The sequence below is a fragment of the Passer montanus genome, unplaced genomic scaffold (assembly GCF_014805655.1).
Source record: "Passer montanus isolate IOZ18808 unplaced genomic scaffold, ASM1480565v1 scaffold10, whole genome shotgun sequence".
Lineage (NCBI taxonomy): Eukaryota > Metazoa > Chordata > Aves > Passeriformes > Passeridae > Passer > Passer montanus.
Genome location: NW_024356505.1, coordinates 18,982,474 through 19,004,202, shown reverse-complemented (window position 1 = coordinate 19,004,202; position 21,729 = coordinate 18,982,474). Strand labels below are relative to the sequence as shown.

Sequence of the window (21,729 nt, the reverse complement as noted above, 5' to 3'; positions counted from 1 at the left end):
TTGTATTGTGCTAGAAAGTTATGCTATATTAATTTTCTTAAGTAGTGTATTAAATATAGTTTTAGGTTATAACATAATGTTAAAATAGAAACTATGCTATGCAAGATATTTGTTTAAGAAAGGACTCGCACCAGATAGAAGCCACAGGACACCTAAATCTTTCAGAGAAAGGGAATGTATTGCTCCCTTATCAGCAGAAAACTAACTTCTTCCCACCTCGCTCAGACAGGAAGAGGGCATGAGGATTAAGAGGAAGAAATTGACAGTAACCAGACAGAATCCTGTGTTTGAATGGAATTTATGCATCATGTATGAGATGTATGAATATGCAACAGGCAATTGCTTTTAAGGGTTAATCCTCTGTTAACGGGGGTTCTTTTTCAGGCTTGTGTTGCCCAGAAAAAGGTACCCGGACATCCGTATGTCTTTGTTTTTATTGTCTCATATTGTCCTAATCTCAAATGTTCACATTTTATTATTCTAATTATACTACTATTTTCATAACCATTTTATTACTATTAAACTTTTAAAATTTCAAAAACAAGTGATTGGCGTTTTTCACATTTATATGCAAGAAAACTTTAGAATTGTGTCATCAAACAACGGGAAAAGTTGCCCAGAGATGGTATGCAGCTCCCAACCCCCGAGCTCTGGCTGTTTGTAGGTTCCCAGAAGGAGGGGGCAGAGTGAGACTGGACATGAGGGACAAATTCTTTGCTGTGAGGGTGGCGGGGCAGTGGCACAGGTTGCCCAGAGAAGCCGGGATGCCCCATCCCAGGAAGGGTTCAAGGCCAGGAGGAACGGGGCTCTGAGCGACGTGCTGCACTGGGAGCTGTCCTGGGCAGGGGCCTTGGAATTGATACCTTAAAATTTCAGCTTTTATGTATTTCATATATTTGTTACCCTGCAATTCTTTAGTGTATAACTCAACTCCATACAGAATGTGAGCAATAAGAAACGTAAACAAAAGTGAGTGGGATGGGACGGGTGGGGAGAAAACTTGGGTAATGACCTGAAGCTGTAATTGGAAGATTAACCCCCAATATGCAAACGGATCAAATTTATGAAAGTACGAAAACTGGCGACCCGTGGTCCCTTTCTGGGTATAGCCCCTGAGGGAGCTTCGTCTGCCCTTAATGTACCTGGAGGCCCCTCAACAATTATAACCGCTTTTTATTATCTTAATTTTGTCTGGCCTCAGTTTTTAGGCAGTCCCAAAAGAATCAGGATTAGATGCTCTTTGCGGTCACAGAGTGCTTCAGGCTGGAAGGGGCCGCATTGGGCGCTCTGGTCCAACCGCCCTGCTCCAGCAGAGCCACCCTGGAGCCCATTGCCAGGAATGTGTCCCAAGGGTTCCCGGCCCTCTCCAGCCCGGGATTCCCGCTCGGTTCCCCTGAGGGAGGAAGCGGGACGCGACCGGAAGCGAGCGCGGGCGGCGCTTCCGCTTCCCCGGCGCGCCGGAAGCGCTGGTGCGCTTCCCGTTCCCGCGGCGGGCTGGGTGAGCGGCTGCCGCGGGCTGGGTGAGCGGCGGGCTGGGTGAGCGGCTGCCGCGCCCGGGAGCCCACGGACGGACGGACGGACGGATGGAAGGAGGGTGGGTGCGAGGGTGGCGGACTCCCGGCTCCGGTCCGCTCTCGCGGCCGCCCCCGCGCTCCGCGTCTCCTGCCCCCTGGGAACGGGCTGCGGCCGGGGGACGGGTGGGCTGCAGGCACACAGAGGCGGCCCAAGGGTAGTAAATAATGCTGATTTTTCATACCTGCCGGTCTTGCCTGCCCTTGTCCTCTGTCATAGCAGAGGTGTGCGGGGTCTGCGGGGTCTGTTTGCCTGTAGTCACGGGTAGCTGCCGGAAGCGTGAAGGGAGCTTTGACAGTGATGTGCCCATTTGAATGCTGCTGGACCAGATACGAACCGAGTCAGGGTAGCATTGGGGCAGGTGGTGGGGCTGGGAGATGTGCAATAAATTGCCAATTTGAATTTCTGTTGAAATCTTCCAAGGCAGGAAGCCTTTCTAGCCTATGGAGCAGGTTTTAGACAAAACTGCCAGACTCTAATTTTTGTCACTTAATGCTTTGTAATTAGGCAGGGAAATTCTCTGGTAGGTGTTTGAGGGCGTGGCTCTTTCCCAGCGGCACACCCACGTATCTCGGGTAATGTCTTCTTGCTCAATACTGCTGTGCAGTTTGTAAACCCAGCAAATCCTGTTGTCATCGGTTTGTAGGTGGCCGTGTTGGTTCTGTCTTGGTACATACATACCAGCAAAAACAGCAGGTGCTGTGAGGAGAATGCTTAAGGATTTGGCCTCTAATATGTTATGAGATAAACTCTTGGGCTAAAAAGAATTTGGTTTTGTTTGTTTAGTGGTGATTTCAGATAAAGGGCTTGGGTTTTGATAAGGTTCCTACAAATTATTTTCTCAACAGGTTCTGTATGCATGGATATCACCTGAATCTTCTTAGCAGACCTTAAATTGTGTGTCAGCTTACCCTAGCCATGAGTGGCTCCAAACCTGATATCCTGTGGGCCCCACACCACGTGGACAGATTTGTTGTGTGCGATTCAGAGCTGAGCCTTTATCACATCGACTCTGCTGTGAGTTCAGAGCTCAAGGCAGGGTCCTTGCGGCTGTCGGAGGAAACTACGGCCACGCTGCTCTCCATAAATTCGGACACGCCGTACATGAAATGTGTGGCTTGGTATCCCAAGTACGATCCCGAATGTCTCCTTGCTGTTGGGCAGGCCAACGGCCGGGTGGTGCTTACCAGCCTCGGGCAAGATCACAACTCAAAATCCAAAGATTTGATAGGCAAGGAGTTTGTTCCCAAGCACGCTCGGCAATGCAATACCCTGGCGTGGAACCCCCTGGATAGCAATTGGCTTGCTGCTGGCCTAGATAAACATCGGGCTGACTTCTCCGTGCTGATCTGGGATATCAGCAGCAAGTACGCCCCAGAGACTGCAGTTGCTGCAGAGAAAGTGAGGCTTTCAGCAGGAGATGCGGATGCAGGCCTGGTAGTCACAAAGCCACTGTATGAATTAGGACAGAATGATGCTTGTCTCTCTCTCTGTTGGCTTCCACGGGATCAGAAACTGCTCTTAGCTGGAATGCATCGAAATCTGGCTATCTTTGATCTTAGGAACACAAGCCAAAAAATATTTGTGAACACCAAGGCTGTCCAAGGAGTGACTGTTGATCCCTATTTCCACGATCGTGTTGCTTCCTTCTATGAAGGTCAGGTTGCCATATGGGATTTAAGAAAGTTTGAAAAGCCTGTTTTGACCCTGACAGAGCAACCAAAACCCTTAACAAAAGTTGCATGGTGTCCAACAAGGACTGGACTGCTTGCTACTTTAACAAGGGATAGTAACATCATTAGACTGTACGACATGCAGCATACTCCCACCCCTATTGGAGATGAAACTGAGCCAACAATAATTGAGAGAAGTGTCCAACCATGTGAAAATTACATTGCTTCATTTGCCTGGCATCCCACAAGTCAAAATCGAATGGTAGTAGTGACTCCCAACAGGACTATGTCCGACTTCACGGTTTTTGAAAGAATTTCTCTTGCGTGGAGCCCAGTGACATCCTTAATGTGGGCTTGTGGACGACATTTGTATGAGTGTACAGAAGAAGGAAAGGCTAGTTCCTTGGAAAAAGACATAGCAACCAAAATGCGCCTCAGAGCTCTGTCAAGGTATGGTCTTGACACTGAACAAGTTTGGAGAAATCACCTTCTAGCTGGAAATGAAGATCCTCAGCTGAAATCGCTTTGGTACACTCTGCATTATATCCTTTATTTTATTTATTTTTTGTCCTAAGGAAGTAATACACCTTTATATGTAAACCACTTACATAAAATGCACTAAAATATTTAAATACAATGCAACATCCTGTAAATACTTTATATCTGTTAACAGGATGTGACTTAAAATTTTTTAAAACATTTTTTTGGGAAAAATTAAACTTCCTATACATGAAAATACTTATGAAGCAGTATACTGAAGATATGGATCAAAAACTTACAGGAAACAAAGGTCCCTTAGTTTACACTGGCATTAAATCAATTGTGAAGTCATCTTTGGGTAAGAATGTTCCAACTTTGCTAAGTATTGTTGTAGTGTGTTTGCAGAATGATGCACTCATGAGTTTGTCTTTGGCAGTTGTTCAAAGAGACTATTCAAAAATATAAAAACAAAGTGTTTGTGTTTTAGTAATGTAAGTTAACAATAATTTCCAGAGTTTTCAATGTTCTTGGAAAGTCAGTAATTGTAGAAGCATAGTATCCTCAGAAGTAAATCTTTGAACTGTTTCAGACATTTGGGTTTTGACTATGGGACTAAGAATTCTTGCTCCCTGCATATTATACTTTTTTTGCATAATATTATATTCTCTGTAGATTATTATATTTTTCAAAGCTCCACATCAGGGTGTGGTGACTTTGCTGTTGTCACTGCTGTTGTATTAAGTACATTTGTATGACTATGTTTAAATAAGCTGACCTTTTCTGAAGTGGTGATCAACCCTGGTTCATCACATTCTGCCTCTCAGAGTCACTGAAATCTTCCATAGTATAATTTATTATTTGGATACTTCTTTCTCTCTTCAGTATATGTCTTATTAATAACTATGCTTCTTGGAGCAGAAAATGAGTCTTCAGTGGTGGGAAAGCTCCTAACACATGGATGCTGGCTGAGAGCCGGTAGAGCAGTTGCTTGATGGTGTGTTATGTATTTTCAATTTGAACATACTGAGAACTGTCAAATGTAACAAGTGGTAGAAGAAAGAAAAAAGACAGAAATATGTGTCAAGCTTAGGTGCATAATTTTTAGTAGATCAAAATAATTTTGTGCATGCTGCTCCTTGCATGGAGTTGTAAGCAATGTTAAAGTACTAAAATGTGATACTCAGCTTTTGTACCCTGCTTTGTGATTGAAATCAGTGCCTTGTGTTGTGATTGCAATTGAAACTGTCATTTAAGCATAATTTAACTTATTTCCCATTTCTAGGAACAACAGAGAACCTCAGGCACAGCAGGAGTGGATCTGATAGACAGGCAGATATTATTCAATATCTGAGTGAGGAGAGATCTTTGGCTTTGCAGCTCTGTGGGTGGATAAAGAAGGGAACAGACTTAGATGTGGAACCTTTCCTAAATTCATTGGAACAGGAGGGAGACTGGGAGCGAGCAGCTGCTGTAGCACTTTTCAACTTGGACATACGGCGAGCAATACAAATTCTGAATAAAGGGGCTTCCTCGGGAAAAGGTGTGTATTGTGTTTAGTTTTTTATTGGCATTGTATCACATTAGTAGATTTTTTTCTGTTAACAGAATTATGGAAGATAGTGTGGAAAAAGTACGGAAGAGATGCCTGTTGTGTTGTAAAATTGTTGCTTGAAACACTTATATTGGAGCTTGACAAATCCTGGTATTTCACTCATCAGACTACCATATACCATACTGTCTATTTAAAATAGATCATATGTTTCAGAATTTTCTTCCTGATAAAAGCCTCAGAAAGACTTATGTTCAGAACTAGTGGGATTCTTTTTACTTTAATGGAGCTGCTGGGGGAAGCAGTGTCTGTCTGTGCTTTCCACAGGGAGGAGTCAGAGTGGAGACATGCTATTTTCTAATTCAAGAATAAAACTGAACTTTCTGACAGAATTAATATTTTGCTTTAATAGTTTTCATGTCTTTAGGAAACTTCTTAGCTTGAAACTATTGTATAAAATTGTTATCCTCCAGATAGGTCTGTTAAACAGTGGCTGGATATACAATCCTGTGTTTTCACTTCTTATGGATATGAATTAAGATAATGACAATCTTTTGTGATAGCTATTTCAAAATACCACAAGTAGCGTGATGTTGTTTAAAGAGGTTGTCATACATGTAGATGCTAACTTACTGAACAAAGGCATTTAAAGCAGAAGCTATTGTACATGGTAGTGTGTGCACATTAATTTAGGTAGTGTTAATTCTACTGCATTTTATGTTGTATCCTGACAAAACATTGTGTTTCATATGGATGCTTTCATTTACAGTTTTAACTGGAGCTTTCTTTAAGTCCTTAGGTTGAATAATATTGTTTTACTTTTCATAAATCAGGTGATCTGAACCTTAATGTCGTAGCAATGGCTCTGTCAGGCTACACAGATGAGAAGAACTCACTTTGGAGAGAAATGTGCAGTACTCTAAGACTGCAGTTGAACAATCCCTACTTGTGTGCTATGTTTGCTTTCCTGACGAGTGAGTCGGGTTCATATGATGGTGTTTTGGTGAGTAAATTTCTGTGTTAGGTTAAAATTTCTTTATGCAATAGGAGCGTGTAGATACATGCATTTATGTAGGGGGAGTCCTATATACTCCAATAATTAATTAAATTTAAACCTATTGTTTTATCCTGGTGCTGGCAAATAGCATATCTGTCTGTAGAAGAGACATCTCATATTAGTGAATATTATGTTAGTGAATAAGTCATGCATGAACAGTCAAAATGTAGATTATAGTTAACACATTTTAGAGGAATTTTATTTTTAGAAACACTTTATCAAAATAATGTAAGCACTGGAAAGAAACAGAAGAGAGATTAATAATGGAATTGTAAGCCGCAGACTAAATGCAGGGGAGTTTGCAGAACTTTTCATCAACTTTCACTTTGGAGGAGTTAGCGTACTTGATTCCTGGTTAGAGAACAGTAGAAATACCTGATTCAGTAGGAATTATTTAGCCTAGGAGAGGACTCCTGTAATGCAGCAGAGTAATTGGCCCAAAGCTGTTGAAAGTGAAGTTGTCATAATTTGATGCTCTTAGGGTAATGAAAAATAAAAATGGCTAGAATCCTAGAGTAGAGAAACCTGATTCTTTTTTTTTCTTCTTTCTTTCTGTCTGTCTTTGAGAGAGAATATTGTTCTCTGGATGTTGGGTAGTACTTTTACAGATTTTTTTATAGATGAACTGGCAACTAACACATAATAAAGTGCTGTTTGTTTGGTTTTAATTTTAATTTTTCCTTCAGTGAGACCTGTTGAAGTCTGCATGAAAGATTTTGCCAAACACATCTTGTTCTGGCAATGTCAGTTACAATTTCTAATCTGAGAATATCAGAGGGAAAAATATGGGCATAGCTAAGTGTGAGAATTGATATAGAGAATTTGTTTTTTTTCTGCAGTGTCACATCTAGTAAAATGGTTAAAAAGCAGAAAGTAAATACTGATACACTGCTAGACCTCAAGTGTTAATATACTTCTGAGAAATTCATTCTGGATGTTTAGTTTTTGTTTGCTTGGGGTGTTTTGTTTGCTTTGTTAACTTTTGTTTGCAATTTAAGGAAGGAATGGAGCAGTTAGGCTAGTTATTATGTAAATACAGTAAGCGGAACTTGGTTTGTTTTTTTCTGCCTGTGACTTGGTGGGACACCTGGCTATACATGCTGGAAGCACTAAGTCCTCTACAGGACTTGCAAAGTTTATTTTTGTAGAATTTCATTAACCGTGTAGGATGTGTTGTACCAGACTTTCCAGGTAGATTGTTCCCATATCTGCAGTCTTCCCCTGATACCTGTACAAACAAGTACAAACAAGTAAGCTGATATTTAGGGTTAGCCTTCTCCAGATGTCACATTGTCTTTGTACACAATCATGTGCATTGTATTAGTTAGACAGTAGTGCAAGTGTTTTGGTTTTTACAATGTGTTGGAAAAACAGAAACATGTATCTGATGTTAGTAATTCCCATTTTTCTCTCTGAAGTATGAAAATAATGTAGCTGTACGAGACAGAGTGGCATTCGCTTGCAAGTTCCTCAATGATGCTCAGGTAAGTTTGTGGTTGCACATTTAAACAAACTTTTAAACTGGGCTTTATTCAGAGGCAGAAGAAACTCTGGGGTAGAAGGGTGAACAGTGGAAATAATGAGTCATGAGTGATTTGGTTTTTCTTACCACAGTAAGAAAATACTATACCACACCTAATATATAAGGTGTGGTATAGTCTGGGTTTTAGTTTGTACTTCCAGCTTAATTTTTGATTTAGTTTTTGGTTGGTTGGTTTGGGGGCTTTATTGGTTTTGTGGTTTTGGAGGTTTTTGTGATTATTCATTACATGGTAGTTCAAATGCAGTTGCATTAACTGTACACCTGTTTTACTGGAGAGTATTTCTTCAGTATTTATTTCCAGGTGTTAATTTTCTCTCAAATTATGGTTTGGTCTTGCAGCAGAAATGTTCTATTTTAAATTCACCAAAGTATTCTAAGAATACATAACCTCACTCCTTGCATTTTCTATCAGGAAGCCTAAAGTTTGTTTATAAACACTTGATTTCATGCAGTGTCATATGATATAGTAATGTAACTTTTTCTGCATAACATCCAGCAAGTAATGCAGCAGCTGCAGATGCTGTTTTTACATGTATTTCTTCATATATATGTTTTTTTATAGCTCAACAGGTTTATTGAAAAGCTGACAAATGAAATGAAAGAGGCTGGGAATTTGGAGGGAATACTGTTAACAGGGCTGACAAAAGATGGAGTTGATTTGATGGAAAGTTATGTTGATAGAACTGGAGATGTCCAGACAGCAAGCTATTGCATGCTACAGGTTAGTGTTTCACTTCAAAATAAATTTTATGGAGGAAAACAAAATGTTTCTTTATGCGGGTAGTGTTGAATCTTGTGAACTAAAAAGTGTTTTCTGTATTAAACTGGGATGATTGGTTGTTTGGTTATTTTTGTGGGGTCATCTGAAACTCAGTTTCGGGATAAATGACACTGTATTATTTCTTATATCTTGTAGTACACTTTGTAAAGGCTTTTGAAAAAGTGAGTAATATGAATTGTGTGTCTTTAATGTATGTCTAACATTTTTTCCTGCCTGCTTTAGGGTTCCCCATCAGATGTACTTAAGGATGAAAGGGTTCAGTACTGGATTGAGAACTACAGGAATCTTTTAGATGCCTGGAGGTTTTGGCATAAACGTGCAGAATTTGATATTCATAGAAGTAAGCTGGATCCCAGCTCAAAGCCTTTAGCCCAGGTAAATATAAATCCTATATGAAATATGACCAGTCCAGAAAGGAACATGGCATGGTACTTCTGTAAAAAAATCCTTGCTAGCCATATCTTGGTTTTCATGAGGATTTATGTGCAAAAGAAAGACTTCAACTTAGCCTGCCCTAAAAAAAGGAGGTGTCACTTTTTTTTTTTTTTTTCCCAAATAACAGATCTTTCCGAAATTGTAACCTATCAACACTCTTCTTTTGGGGAAACTGGAAACTCATTTGATTTTTTTCCTCTCACATGCTGAAATATGAAATCAGAGATATATCACTGAATTCAGTGTCAGCGTGAGACTGATGCTGAAACCATGGAACTAGTGCAAATTGCTTTTGTTTTAATTGAAAAAAACCTTCAAAGCTGTTTTGAAGCCCTTGAACCTGAAACTAAAGTGAACAGCAGCAACTTTTCATTATCAGTCCTAACATACACTGACCTAAAAACTTAACGCCCTACCCAAATGCTGTCTTCTTAACATCTGGTGGCAGTTTCAGCCAACATGGTCGTACCTTGTCACCTTTTACTCTCTCATGTCTGCTAAGTATGGTCATTATGAGCTTTAGGGCCTGAGAGTTTCTGAGGAAAGCTGGTTTTGAATTCATTTATCAGTCATCGCTGTTTAAGCAGAGTTGTTCCAAGTGGGAGGGAGTTGAGTTTACTGCTCCTTCCTTATGTTGTTAAGATAAATAGCCCTAAAGAACTTGAAATATGTGCTCCTTGGTATCAAGTCACAACTTGTGACACAAGGGATGTAGATAAATAATATTAGGATAATCCTTATGTTGCAGATTGTAGTGTGAGTCATCTGACTATAGGGAGGGAGAGAACAAACTTTATATAGTAAGGAGAATAAACCTAATTTCTTCCATTACTGAAGATACAGCTTTTATTATTTTAAATAATATCTTTCAAAGTTTTAGCAAATGTTTTTAAGTGCTTTTAAAGTTAGTAAGCATCATTAAGGCCTACTTCTCAGGGCTGTGTGCCTCATCTATAAGCCAGGCTGTTAAGAACTCCTTCACAAGTAGGCTTGGCTTTCCAAGGCACTTGCTAGAATATTTGGTAAATAAATGTTAATTACCTTGAATGGATTCACTCACAGGTGTAGCAAAAGTGGAACCAAACCAAAAAATTAATGGGCATCTGTTCTCTCTAGGTGTTTGTGAGTTGCAATTTCTGTGGAAAATCAATCTCTTACAGCTGTTCAGCTATTCCTCATCAGGGGCGAGGTTTTAGCCAGTATGGAGTCAGCGGTTCTCCAACCAAGTCCAAAGTTACGAGCTGTCCTGGCTGCCGAAAGCCCCTTCCCCGCTGTGCACTTTGCCTAATAAATATGGGAACCCCAGTTTCCAGCTGTCCAGGTATGACACACTGGGTTTTAGTTATTCAGCTGCAGTACTAGTTGGAGGCCAAATTAGCAGTTCTATTGAAATATCTTCTGTTGCACTTTGTTTTCTATTTGTGCTTATACTGTAAATATTCGTAGTCATCATTTTGGGAGAGGGACCATAATTGAGAATTTGTTTACATCCCATCTAATTTTGGGATGAAACCTTTGTTTCAATTCTTAATAGTCAGACAGTATGCATAGTTACTTGGTTCTCACAGTTTTCCATGAGCTTGTCAGTCAAATTCCATGGTTAGATAGTTGTAAAGATCCAAGTATTGTGGGGATCAGTGTCGTGAGCTTTATGACTGAAAGGAATGGAGGATGTGTTTTCTTGAGATCAATTGTAGGCATGCTACACAAATCATTGAATGTAAATGAATTAATTTTAGCTGGAGGAGGAACAGTGGTGTGGTGTACTTTCTGTTACTAAGTATGAAAGAAAGCATGGGTCATGCTGTCACAGCTAAGAGGTATTATGACTGGAATTGTTTAGTTGTAAATGCCTTTGGCTTGGCATTATATAATGTATACATGAAAAGGATTTCAACTATTTTTTAAGTCAGTCTTATTACAGGGCCATGAGCAGCTGTACACTTGTCATGTTTATTTACCTCTTCTCATTCTTTTGCTGATCTTTGTTATGACTTCTGTATTGTACTTGTTCCAGTTCATAATTGAGATTTTGACTTTTTTTTCTAAAACAGAAGATTTCATGTGCAGCAGAACAAGCCCATAATTCACTGTACTATAAATCTATCAATAACACATAAAACACCATTGAAAGAGATTCTGTCTATAAAACTTGTTCAGTAGGCAAGTTTAGCATATCTATAAGATATGAAGCAACAGTTTAGCATTCTAATTCTTTTTCGGCATTCTTCCAGCTCTTAGTATTTTTACTGACTTCTATTTTAAGATCACAGTGCTTTTCCACATAATGTTCTTATTTCAAAATCATTTTAATGGTGTTGTTGAGACTGAAATGCAAATGAAGTGTAATGATTTACAGCCATATTTGTGGGGGTGGGTTTGCCTCTGGACAGGAGGATCCAAGTCAGATGAAAAAGTGGATCTTAGCAAAGACAAGAAGTTAGCCCAGTTCAACAACTGGTTTACTTGGTGTCACAACTGTAGGCATGGTGGACATGCTGGCCATATGCTGAGCTGGTTCAGGTAAGTTGATGTTAAAATTTTGTAATTTCACATGTGTGTTCTGCACTGAGTAGAACATGTGTCCTTCCCTGTATCTATAAAATCTATCATTATAAAGTTTAAATAATAAAACTGAACTGTGATGCTGAGTTTTTTCTGAGATGCTACACCTCTGCACATAGTTAAATATGTAATTGTAAAATTATTTTACCTGTTTTTTCTTTTTTTGGCTGTTGCTACTTAGGGACCATACTGAGTGCCCAGTTTCTGCCTGCTCTTGTAAGTGTATGCAGCTGGATACAACAGGGAATCTCGTTCCAGCAGAGACTGTCCAGGCATAAATACTGTTAGAAAATGTTTGGCTCTCTAATGGATGTCCATCGTAGTCCAAGCAGATATTTTAGACAAAGGTAATTTGTGACTTACTGTGAAAAAATAAATTGCTATCAAAGTACTAAAATGATGTGTGTATGACTGTGCTTGGTAGAAACAGGTATTTCTGAAGTGAGCCTATAGGTACAGTGCATGGCCCTTATTCAGAGAACTGAAGAAGAGCACTCCTGGAATTGTGGACTCTTTGAATTTGCTAAAATGCAAAGAAAACCTTTATTAAAAAAGTTTTCAGGATAATTCTGATTGGTCCCAAAGCTGAGTTTATATGCTGTGAAAGCAGACCTTCAAAATAAACACTTGAAAAGAGGATGGCAAAGTTATGCTGTGGATTCCTCTGTTCATTGTTTGACCACTGTCTTGTATGCAAATATTTGTTTGTTTCCTTGTAGTTTATTCAACGTGCCACTGCTAACTGCCTTCTAAACATTTTTATTTTAAAGAAAAATCCTTTTCTTTCTGTTCCCAGGTTTTGTTGATAGTAAAGCAATGTCTTTACAATTCAAGTTCTTACTAAAGTAGGCTACATATCTAGCTGATGCAGATTTTAATGCTGAAGAGTTAGGGGTTTCTCCTAGCAATGACTGTATCCTAGAGAAGAGTTCCCTGAGAAGTCATGTGACTGTTTCAGTGCAGGGTAAACTATAGGAGGTTCTATCTGATACATTTTTAACTGAGTACTGTGAAGATTTGAAATCTCAAGGACTGGAGACTTGTAAATACGTAAGTTTGAAACTACATGCAGAGTTTTGACTACAAAAATATTTGAAGACTTTGAGATAATCAGCATTTCCCTGTACTTCTGAAATATAGTGAGAAGTGTGGAACCAACCTGTATAAATCGTGCTTCTGGTCACTAGTGGACACCCATCTGCTCCCAATTTTGAGTAACTGATCAGAGTACTTCTAGATGTAAGAACTTAATTCCAGTTACCAGCTGGAATTAAGATTATTTATTAACTTGAGAGAACATCAATGATATTTTGCTAATCCTGTGCTAGGAGCTAATTGGTATTGTTGTCCTTGACTTTGTAGGCAACATTCACACAAATTAGGGAAAAAAACCAAACCTGTTTTAAGGTATCTGATAATAACATCAGTTTACTTGGTGTGTGTTTATTTACAGTATATGAGTTACTCAACACTTGTGTGCTATGAAATACTAAATGGAATGCTAGCAATAAACTGGTACAGTTTGCCAGGACTGTGAAAATTGGTGTTTCAAAGAGAATATATTGTAATATACCACTAGTTCTATGTGCTCTAGCGTAGTTTCAAGAAGATAAAATGTGGAAATGTACAAGATGTACATGTACTGTGGATGTACAAGATTACATTCAGGACTTTGGGTTATATTTTCTGAGTTAGCATTAATGTTGTAATAAATCTGCATTTATTTTCATCTAAAATTGGCAAAGATAATTTTTTTAGTTAAAAATCTAAGAGGTACTTGATATTTGTAGGCATGGGAGAGCAGTTGCTTTTTTTTTCCTTTTCGAATATTTATTTCTCATTCCAGTATTTTTGCACACTTCACATTGCTGTTGAAGAGCTCTTCAAAATGTTCTCCATTTATAAATGTAAACTGGGGCTTACTGTATGATACTCTATTTATATAAATACAGGCAATAAAGGTTTTGGTTTATGTAAATGAGGATTGGTAAGTGTCAAGTGTTTGCTTTTTTTTCTTGTGTAGTAACATTTAGTAAATTTCCCAGATAATTTCCATGTTGAGGTGAATGCAACTACCAACATACACTGTCTCATTTTCTCATGTAAAGAAAATTAATCTATAATATTTCCACCTCAACTATAACTGTTTGACAGTTATAGTTGAGGTGGAAATATTATAGATTAACACTGTGTATGTCAAATTCTATCACTAATTTTAATTGCTCACTTTAATACTCATATCTTTGCAGTGCTTTGGATTATGAATGTGTATATTCTGGCACTAAGGGTTTTGGTTGTTGCAATTAGTAATCAGGCTTTCAGGTCAGTAGTTACACAGTTTGCAAAATTTACAAAAAGCTCTACGTTTTTTAATTACCAGATTTTTTTGTTTTTAAATTAACAAATCTGTCACTATTGGGGCGATTTCTTGCTTTCTAACAAAAATATAGCTACACCCATTTTATTAGTTGCAGGTTTTTTTTTTGTTTGTTTATTGTTTGGTAAATCTCAGTTCATCTCTTCTGAAGTTGTCCTTTTATGCTAAAATATTGTGATCCTGTGGCTCATGCTGATTACATTCCACTGTTGTAATTTTGTTAGATGCTCCAGCCTTGCAGCCCTTCCATTAAGCACAAGCACTTCATCATCACACAGGCTCCTTGCTCGTGAGCACCACACGAGTTGTGCACATGCCTGTGCCCAAGCCAGGACAGCAGAGCAGGCAAGCAGGGTCAGCCAAGAGCTCAGGAGAAAGGTATCAAGTCTCAGAAGTCAGTCATAAATATAGTGGCAGTAGTCCTGTTCCAAACAGCATGAACTTCTGGAAGTATGCCCCTTCTCCTCTCCCAGGTTCCCACCATGCATCAGCCTCCTGTCCTAAAGAAGCCACTAGCTCCTCTTCATGCCTTCCATTACTGGTCCATTACTGGCTTTGGTGAAATCCCTCTCTGGTGTTTCTGATTCAGTTGCCCTGGTGCCTCCCCTTTGGTCAGTATGCCATGAAGCCCCTACTTCCCATTTTGTTTTCTGTGAGGGCTGGCAGTTTCTCACCTTTCATCCAGTGTGTGGTGCCTGGGGCCTCTAACCATCAGGCCTAGCTGACATGGTTGTGTCTTTCCCATGGTATTTAAAACAGCTGGCAGTTTTCAGCATGGCAGTGTAGGGAATTATGCTGATAAATGCATATATGATCTGAGCACTACTCCAGTACCAAGAATGTTTCACAGTTCCTTGCATTGCTGTGTGATTTGTACAGCCATGAAGCCAGGGTAGGCCATTTATTCACACAGACTGATGGTCTGTAGAGAAGCAGACAAATGAAAAGCATCTAAGGGAAACTTAGTTGTGTACAGTTTGCCCAGCCACCTTTCACTGCTGCAGGACTGCATGAATGAGAAGAGTCTTGACTGACAAAGGGAAACCAGCATTTCCCACTTGGTGTGCTCAAACTTTCCCTCCCGAGACCTCATCCCCCAGGCTGTCTCTGCAGTGCTAAAGCCATCTAGTGGCAGAATGCTCCACTGGGCAGGGGTGGTCTGAGTAACTGTACATAACATTACAGAGTATATGTACACACACAAAACACCAATTTTCTAAAGCAGAATAGAACAAAATAGTTTTAAATGCTAGGAAAACATGCATCCAGTTATTAAGAATGAAATGACATTTGATTCTACTGAGCACTTAAATAAAGTGATGATAGACAGGGCATGGTATTGTGCCACATGGACCTTGAGTTGTTTGTAGGAAACCGCTTCCTACTTCCAAGACCTCCTTCCCAGTCAGAGTAACTGTGTATCTGGAACAGAGTATCTGTGTTCTAGGAGGGGAGGGAGGAAAAAATAGATCCTCTGATAACTTGATCATCCCGTCCAGTTTATAGTGAGTTCAAAGTGCAAGTTTTTGAAACATATTCTTTGACTAGAAAAAGAGATGTCTATAAATAAGCACAAAGCTATCAGTCTTATTAAGGCACTAAATCTAACTACTAAACCTGAAACCTGTTTGTACAAAAGTTCAAAGAACATGGCTACAGTTTACTTCAAATACTTTGAAATATTTTATTAATTCCCAGAGAATATTTCCAAAGTTCAGTTTTACTTTAAATGTGTTACCTCAAGCGATGCAGAAATTTTGCTAAGTGTTCTAAGTAGCCTGGATAGTAACAAAATTGGGGACTGTTGGAAGTTCCTAGGGTTAGTCACCATGACAAGCTGGCTGAATCCTGGTACTGCTGTTTAGATGCCAACCAAGAATGAAGGCTTTGATGGGATTTCAGCTGTACTTGAAATCCCTAAGCCTAATTCAACATCTCCCAAGTGCTTAGCATCATACAAAGGCAAGAACCTTGCACTCCACTTTGTTAAATTTAACTGTGTCAGGTCAAATAGAACAAGAGTCGCTACATATCACTGAAAATAGCACTCTAACATTTAATGCTGACACAAATGGTTAAACGCAGTGAATCTTCTTTATTGGTGAAGATACCATTTTCAAGATGCAAAATACCCCTTCAATACAATAAATTTATATCAAAGCAAATTAAGTCAAAAATCTTTATATTGAAATCCACCACATTTTTTCCATACAAATTTCCTGTAACGTACCCTAGAACCTCTACCAACTAGAAAAGGATGCTTAGAAAATTTCAGCTTCTGACAAGTCTGATATTGCAGGAGAACACTCCTCATAGATGCAAAAGGGTTAAATATATACAGTGAGTGAGACATTCATTTGTTCTCCTTGCCGAATAAATACATTTTCAAAGAAAATACTCTTCATAGGCAACACTTTGCACATGTAACAGTGTCTTTTCACTACATCTGTTGAAAATAAATGCAACTGTTACCATGCTGTCAGGCAAGAAATCACACTACTGTTGTCTCCTCTGAAGCTCTAAACATATGCTAATAAAAATCAAGTGTTCCTCCCAGTACCAAATGGGAAGTATTCAGGGAATTCATGAATAATTTTTAGTGCTTCATTGTAGAGTTCCAGATCTGAAAAAGGGCAAAGAAAATGGTTATAATGCATAAGTTCAATTCCCCACAAGTCACTGACAACATTCAAGCACTGCTTATTTTAAAGCAGTACTACTGAGTGATCCCAGTCTCTCTCAAGCTCCCGTTTTCCCATGACAGGAACACTCATTGCTTGTTTTCTGGAGGGTTACTTTTAAACCTGCTAGCTACACAACCACTCAATGTCCAGGGCAAGGTGAGAACCAGGTGGTCAGGAGTGGGAGAACAATCAGGCCACAGCAATGATCTAGATGGCTCCAGCATTGAGTCACTTCCTACAGTTTAACTGTAAACCACTATATTTGGTACAGAACTTTCCTCATTACACTCTTCTCTACACTCTATTCCTTATCTGGCAGCTTGAAGAAAGATCTTATCTGTAAAAAAAGGTAACTAGGCTTTCCCTTCTTATTTGCTGAAGATGAGTTCAGAACTCAAAATGAATTTGCCATAATGTATATTTACTTACCAAATGAACTTTTATCTTCTCTGAACTGGACATATGATGCACACATGATGGTTGCCTGATTTGTTACTCTTCCCACCACTTCAATAACTCCTGAAATCTCCTCATCCAGCTAGAAAAACACACCAAAGATGAAATTAGTGACACTACATAGCTTCTGTCTTTACTGCACAGCTAGGAACTCTCCACAGCTGATGGTTTGTTCATGACAGATTCTGTTCCATGTCAAACAATACAGTACTATTGGACAGCCCAGTCACCCTCCCCCCAAAACCCACAAAAACCTTGATCCACTTAGAGGTTTTGTAATAGCCAATTCAATACCAATTAAAAAAAATACAAAAATGCATCAGAGGAAAGATACTGGTTCATAAGTATATAAAACTGTGTCATTTAATCACTGAACAGAGAACTAATCTAGGACACAGAACAATTCTGATTTTAATGCACTGCATTCAAACCTGTGACAATTATAGAACTCTGTAAGAGTTAAGGAGGTATCACACATTCCAGAGAGCAGTTCCAATGTTCCACATTCAGAAGATATATCCGGAAATTATTTCTTAAGTAATCTGTCAGTAAGTGTTCGGAATACAAAGATACTGTCACTAATCAGCCTTTGGTGGAACAAAGGAAAAAAAGGGTAAAAATTATATCTTATACCAAAATAATCCAGCTTGAATGTTTTTTTTTGTTTTTAAGATACAAATTTTAACAGTGCAGTACTGTTTTGGTAATGCTTATCCAATATCTAAGGCTTATTTTTTACTTTCTAGTAAGTCTTCTGGAAAAATTCCCTCCCCATAATTTTGGGGTCCTCTGTTGAAAGAGGGAACTAGACATGCACAAAGAGCGAAATATATTGAAAGGGTAAAATAGTTAGAAAGCATTTTGATTAGCAAATCTTTTAAGTTTCCCCACTGACACTGGGTGAACTGGAGAGATGAACTTGTCCTTGTTTTTTTGCACACACCAGTTGCTCCCAAGGCAGTGAAACACAGACGTGCCCAGCACTACAGCTTTGCATTTACAGAGTTCAACCACTTACACTGTTAAAGAAAATATTATAGAATCATTGGTCAGATGCTAACATCTGAATTTTTAACAACTAAAGGCAGGAAATGTTTTCACGAACTCAGGAAAAAGGTAAGAGATGTTTTGTTGCAGTTTGACGTCAGCAATTTTCACATTTATAAGACAAAACTCTGCCAGATTAAACTGCATTTTTCATCAACAGGGACAGACTCTTTGTCTTGAAAGACTGAGAGTACCATATGCAATTATTTCCCATGGAATTGGCAAGGTTTCTCAGCATTTAACAACTCATTCAGAGAAAAAGATGTAAATATACACATGCACTGAGTCAAGCTAAAGCATTTGCCATCACAATTAAAATAATTCTTTAATTACAACATTTCTAGGTGGAAAAAACATACTTACAATCAGAAGAGAATGCCAAATTATTATTACTTCAGTGGTAGGTGATGACAAAGGAGGCAGTACTTTTGTTCAGTAGTTCTAATTATATCTTATTCCCATTGCATTCATTGCTTGGGTTTTTGTTTTTTTCATAAGAAAGAACACTTCATGCTAACTATGGAGTTTACTGAAAAGCTATGACAAGTGTTCTAAGAGGATGCAGCAATGTTAACTCAAAAAAACTCTTGAAAACACCATGTTCCTTTTGATTATAGAAGCGATAATAAAATGGGAAGAAAGAATAAAATTAAAATAAAGCTGATAAACGTAGTGGAATGTATTACACTGTGAACAACTAATAGACAAAACAGCCAGACAGGGATATGTCTGACAAAGAATGAGTTGTCCCTTAACACCAGCTGAAAATTGATCAAGGCAGCTCATGGGTAGGTTAGCTGAAAGGTTAGCTACAGGTTAGCTGAAAGATGCAAGAAAGAGAAGCAATGAAATACAGGTGGAAAAACTCAAAGCCTCAGGTAGGGGTTTCAGAAGAGACAAAACCTCCGCAATTCACAAGAGGCGGCATCAAGTATTTCCAAAGCATTCCTTAACTTACAGGCTCGCTCAGCTCCACAGTCGTGTGCTTTCCGAGCCCATCCGTAAGCACGACAAGCTTCCCGCTAGGATGAATCTACAAAAGAACATTTAGGTCTAGAAAAAAGGCCTGTGCGCTCCAACCGGCCGCCTCAGGCAGTTCCTTCCCGCAAAGACGCGCTCGCCTCCCGCCCCGCTCCCAGGCCGCCGGGCTGCCCAGGGCCGGCGCCAGCCTCTCCCCAGAGCTCGGGGCAGCCCATGCCCGCTCCCGGAGCCCGCCCAGCGCCCCGCGGACCTTCTCGACGCGCCCCACGAAGCAGACGGGCTGCCCGATGTGCTGCGCCAGCTGCCCCGTGGCGATGCGCGGCCGCGGCACCTCGTGGATGTCACCCATGGCTGGAGCCGCTTCCCGCCTTCCGCCGAGGGAGGGACGCGGCCCCGGGAACGCGGCGGTCGGGGCGGGACTTCCCCTCCGCCCGAGGCGACCCGGAAGCGGAGGCGGAGGCCGGTGAGAGCGGCGGCGGCGGCCGCGGGAGGGTGGGTGATGGAGGGGCGGCTGTCGATGCTGCCGCGGCGGGGAGGGCGGCGGGGCCGAGCCCCGGGGAGGCCGGGGGAGCCGGCCGTCAGCTTCCAGCCCTGTCCTGTCATTTAATCCTTTGAAATCGCCCCATATTTCCCCTCCCCGGCGTTTTCCCTCTCCCTTCAGATGCTGGTTTCGCTCAGGTGTAGTTTGGCAGCGTGCCCTGGCAGCCAAGAGGGCAGGAGGCGCCCTGGGTGCACCAAGCACAGCGCAAAGAGCGGTGGTTATCCCGCTGTAGGCAGCGCTGGTGCGGCCTCACCGGGAATACACGGTAGTTCTGGGCTCTGCAGCCACATCCAGAGGAGGGAATCAAAGCTGGTGAAGGCAATGGCCTGTGAGAAACAGCTACGGACTTCGGGTTTGCCTGGTTTGGAGAAAAGCAGGCTGAGGCTTGTCCTCATCACTCTACGGTTTCCTGAGGAGGGGAAGCAGAGACGATGAGATGCTGATCTCTTCTCCCTGGCATCCAGTGGGTATCCCAGCCCATGTCGCAGTGATTCAAAGCTGAGCCAGAAGAGGTTTAGATTGAACATTAGGAAGCGTTTCTTTGCTGGGAGGGTAGTCAAACACTGGAACAGGCTTTCTAGACAGGTGGTCCATGCCCCAAGCCCGTCAGCATTTAAGAGGCGTTTGGCAATGCCCTTTAAAACATGCTTTAGCTTCTCATCCTCCCTGAAGTGGCCAGGCAGTTGGACCAGATGATCATAGTAGATTCTTTCCAACTGAGCTACTCTATTCTATTAATTTCATTTTATTTCACCACTGAAATTGAGCTCAGGCTCAATCCCCAAGTTTAGAACAACTGATGGTTGTAAGACAGATATAGCATCTGGACATGGCACTTGCAGGCATCTTGTCTTTTTCCATGTATTTTCCCAATCGATCCCTGGCATGAAGAAGTTCCTCCCAACTGCTCTTATGGCAAAGGCGACTCGCATATTCCAATCTGCATTTTACGACTTCCATATCCCAATCTGCATTTGACGTGGTGTTGCCAGCAGGTGGAGAGAGCTGCTGCTTCCCCTCTGCTATGCACCGGTGGGGCACCGGAGTGCTGGGTGCCAGGGCACATGTGGAGGTACTGGCAAGAGGCCAGAGAAGGGTCACAGCAATGATTAAGGGACTGGACCATCTTAAACCTGAGTAAAGACTGAGAGAGCTGCAACTTTTTAGCCTAGAGAGAAGAAAGCTCATGGGGCTCTTATTAATAAATATGAATACCTGAAGGAAGGGTGCAAAGAGGACAGTCAGGCTTTATTCAGTCATGCCCAGTGAAAGGAACAGGGGCAAAAGGTACGAACTGAAACACCGCAGGTTTCTCAGGGAACACTTTTGTCCCTACAAGAGTGACCAAGCACTGGTACAGGTTGCCCAGAGAGATTATAGGGTCTCCATCCTTGGAGGTAGTCAAAGGCCACCTGGATATGGTCCTGAACAACCAGCTCTAAGATGGTTCTCTTTAAGTAGGGGGTTGGACAAGATGGCCTCTTAAGTTCCCTTCCAATTGCAGCCATTCTGTGGCTGTTATTTCCTTTTCTTTTCCAGGACTGGTGTTTCAGGAAGTACTTGGAAAATCTAACTCTGGTCTGGCTTAAAAGGGCAATCACAAAACGCCCGTGTGCCGACTGTCTCTTGTAACCAGCCACGGGCCAGTTCAGCTTGCTAACCAGTACCAAGTGGTTTTTCTAAGTTGGCTGGGGCAGTGTTGTTATACGGCAGGAGCTTGTGTCAGCTTGCCAAGGAAACAAGCTGCTGCCAGAAGCTGTGCAGAGCCAGCATGTGACCAGGGAGTGCTCTGGACTTAAATCTTATGTGAGATTTAGCTGCTTGCCATCCCCTCAGTGCCACCCTGACATTCACCTGTTCAGTATTTCATTTGCAAGAGAATATCCTCATCTCCGTAGTATATCTTCAGAGATTTGAAAGGAGAGATCTCATCACTGTAGCTGTTGGAGCAAGGTGCAGCAGGCTGCTGCACAGTGGCCCTTCTAGGG

The 21,729-nt window shown here is 40.8% G+C and overlaps 3 protein-coding genes across 7 annotated transcripts in view; 2 read left to right on the top strand and 1 right to left on the bottom strand.

The window, feature by feature from the left end:
• Positions 1-1,486: 1,486 nt before the first annotated feature.
• Positions 1,487-13,038, top strand: MIOS (meiosis regulator for oocyte development). Of its 3 annotated transcripts, none has more exons than XM_039708445.1 (11): positions 1,487-1,520; positions 2,421-3,787; positions 3,985-4,083; positions 5,008-5,265; positions 6,108-6,277; positions 7,750-7,815; positions 8,437-8,595; positions 8,878-9,030; positions 10,207-10,411; positions 11,484-11,613; positions 11,837-13,038. In XM_039708445.1, the coding sequence occupies exons 2-11, from the start codon at positions 2,491-2,493 to the stop codon at positions 11,931-11,933; spliced, it is 2,634 nt and encodes an 877-aa protein (XP_039564379.1). In that variant the 5' UTR covers positions 1,487-1,520; positions 2,421-2,490; the 3' UTR covers positions 11,934-13,038. The 3 variants fall into 3 exon arrangements, with proteins under 3 accessions (XP_039564379.1, XP_039564372.1, XP_039564388.1); XM_039708438.1 differs by having other exon boundaries at positions 1,487-1,536; XM_039708454.1 differs by lacking the exon at positions 1,487-1,520 and adding an exon at positions 1,594-1,729.
• Positions 13,039-15,691: 2,653 nt separating this feature from the next.
• RPA3 (replication protein A3) lies at positions 15,692-19,617 on the bottom strand. The gene is made up of 4 exons (XM_039711265.1): positions 19,451-19,617; positions 19,178-19,252; positions 17,146-17,254; positions 15,692-16,655 (listed from the first exon to the last, which is right to left on the bottom strand). The coding sequence occupies exons 1-4, from the start codon at positions 19,547-19,549 to the stop codon at positions 16,573-16,575; spliced, it is 366 nt and encodes a 121-aa protein (XP_039567199.1). The 5' UTR covers positions 19,550-19,617; the 3' UTR covers positions 15,692-16,572.
• A 6-nt stretch (positions 19,618-19,623) lies between these two features.
• The window catches only part of UMAD1 (UBAP1-MVB12-associated (UMA) domain containing 1), a 79,979-nt gene continuing 77,873 nt past the window's right edge, over positions 19,624-21,729 (top strand). Inside the window, exon 1 of one of the 3 annotated variants that reach the window (XM_039711230.1) lies at positions 19,624-19,663. The gene's annotated coding sequence lies outside the window, so the exon portion shown is untranslated. Of the gene's footprint in view, positions 19,693-19,853; positions 20,205-21,729 lie in introns of those variants that run through there. The other 2 variants (XM_039711237.1, XM_039711247.1) reach the window with 2 other exon arrangements.

Excerpts from the sequence above, each read along its gene's own strand:
- MIOS (XM_039708445.1), top strand. The coding sequence starts at position 2,491 with ATGAGTGGCTCCAAACCTGATATCCTGTGGGCCCCACACCACGTGGAC. Across the intron at positions 3,788-3,984 it reads GCTTTGGTACACTCTGCATT|TTATGAAGCAGTATACTGAA; the intron begins ATATCCTTTATT and ends ACATGAAAATAC. Across the intron at positions 4,084-5,007 it reads AATTGTGAAGTCATCTTTGG|GAACAACAGAGAACCTCAGG; the intron begins GTAAGAATGTTC and ends TCCCATTTCTAG.
- RPA3 (XM_039711265.1), bottom strand. The coding sequence starts at position 19,549 with ATGGGTGACATCCACGAGGTGCCGCGGCCGCGCATCGCCACGGGGCAG. Across the intron at positions 19,253-19,450 it reads TCGTGGGGCGCGTCGAGAAG|ATTCATCCTAGCGGGAAGCT; the intron begins GTCCGCGGGGCG and ends GTTCTTTTGTAG. Across the intron at positions 17,255-19,177 it reads CTGTGGAGCTGAGCGAGCCT|CTGGATGAGGAGATTTCAGG; the intron begins GTAAGTTAAGGA and ends GTGTTTTTCTAG.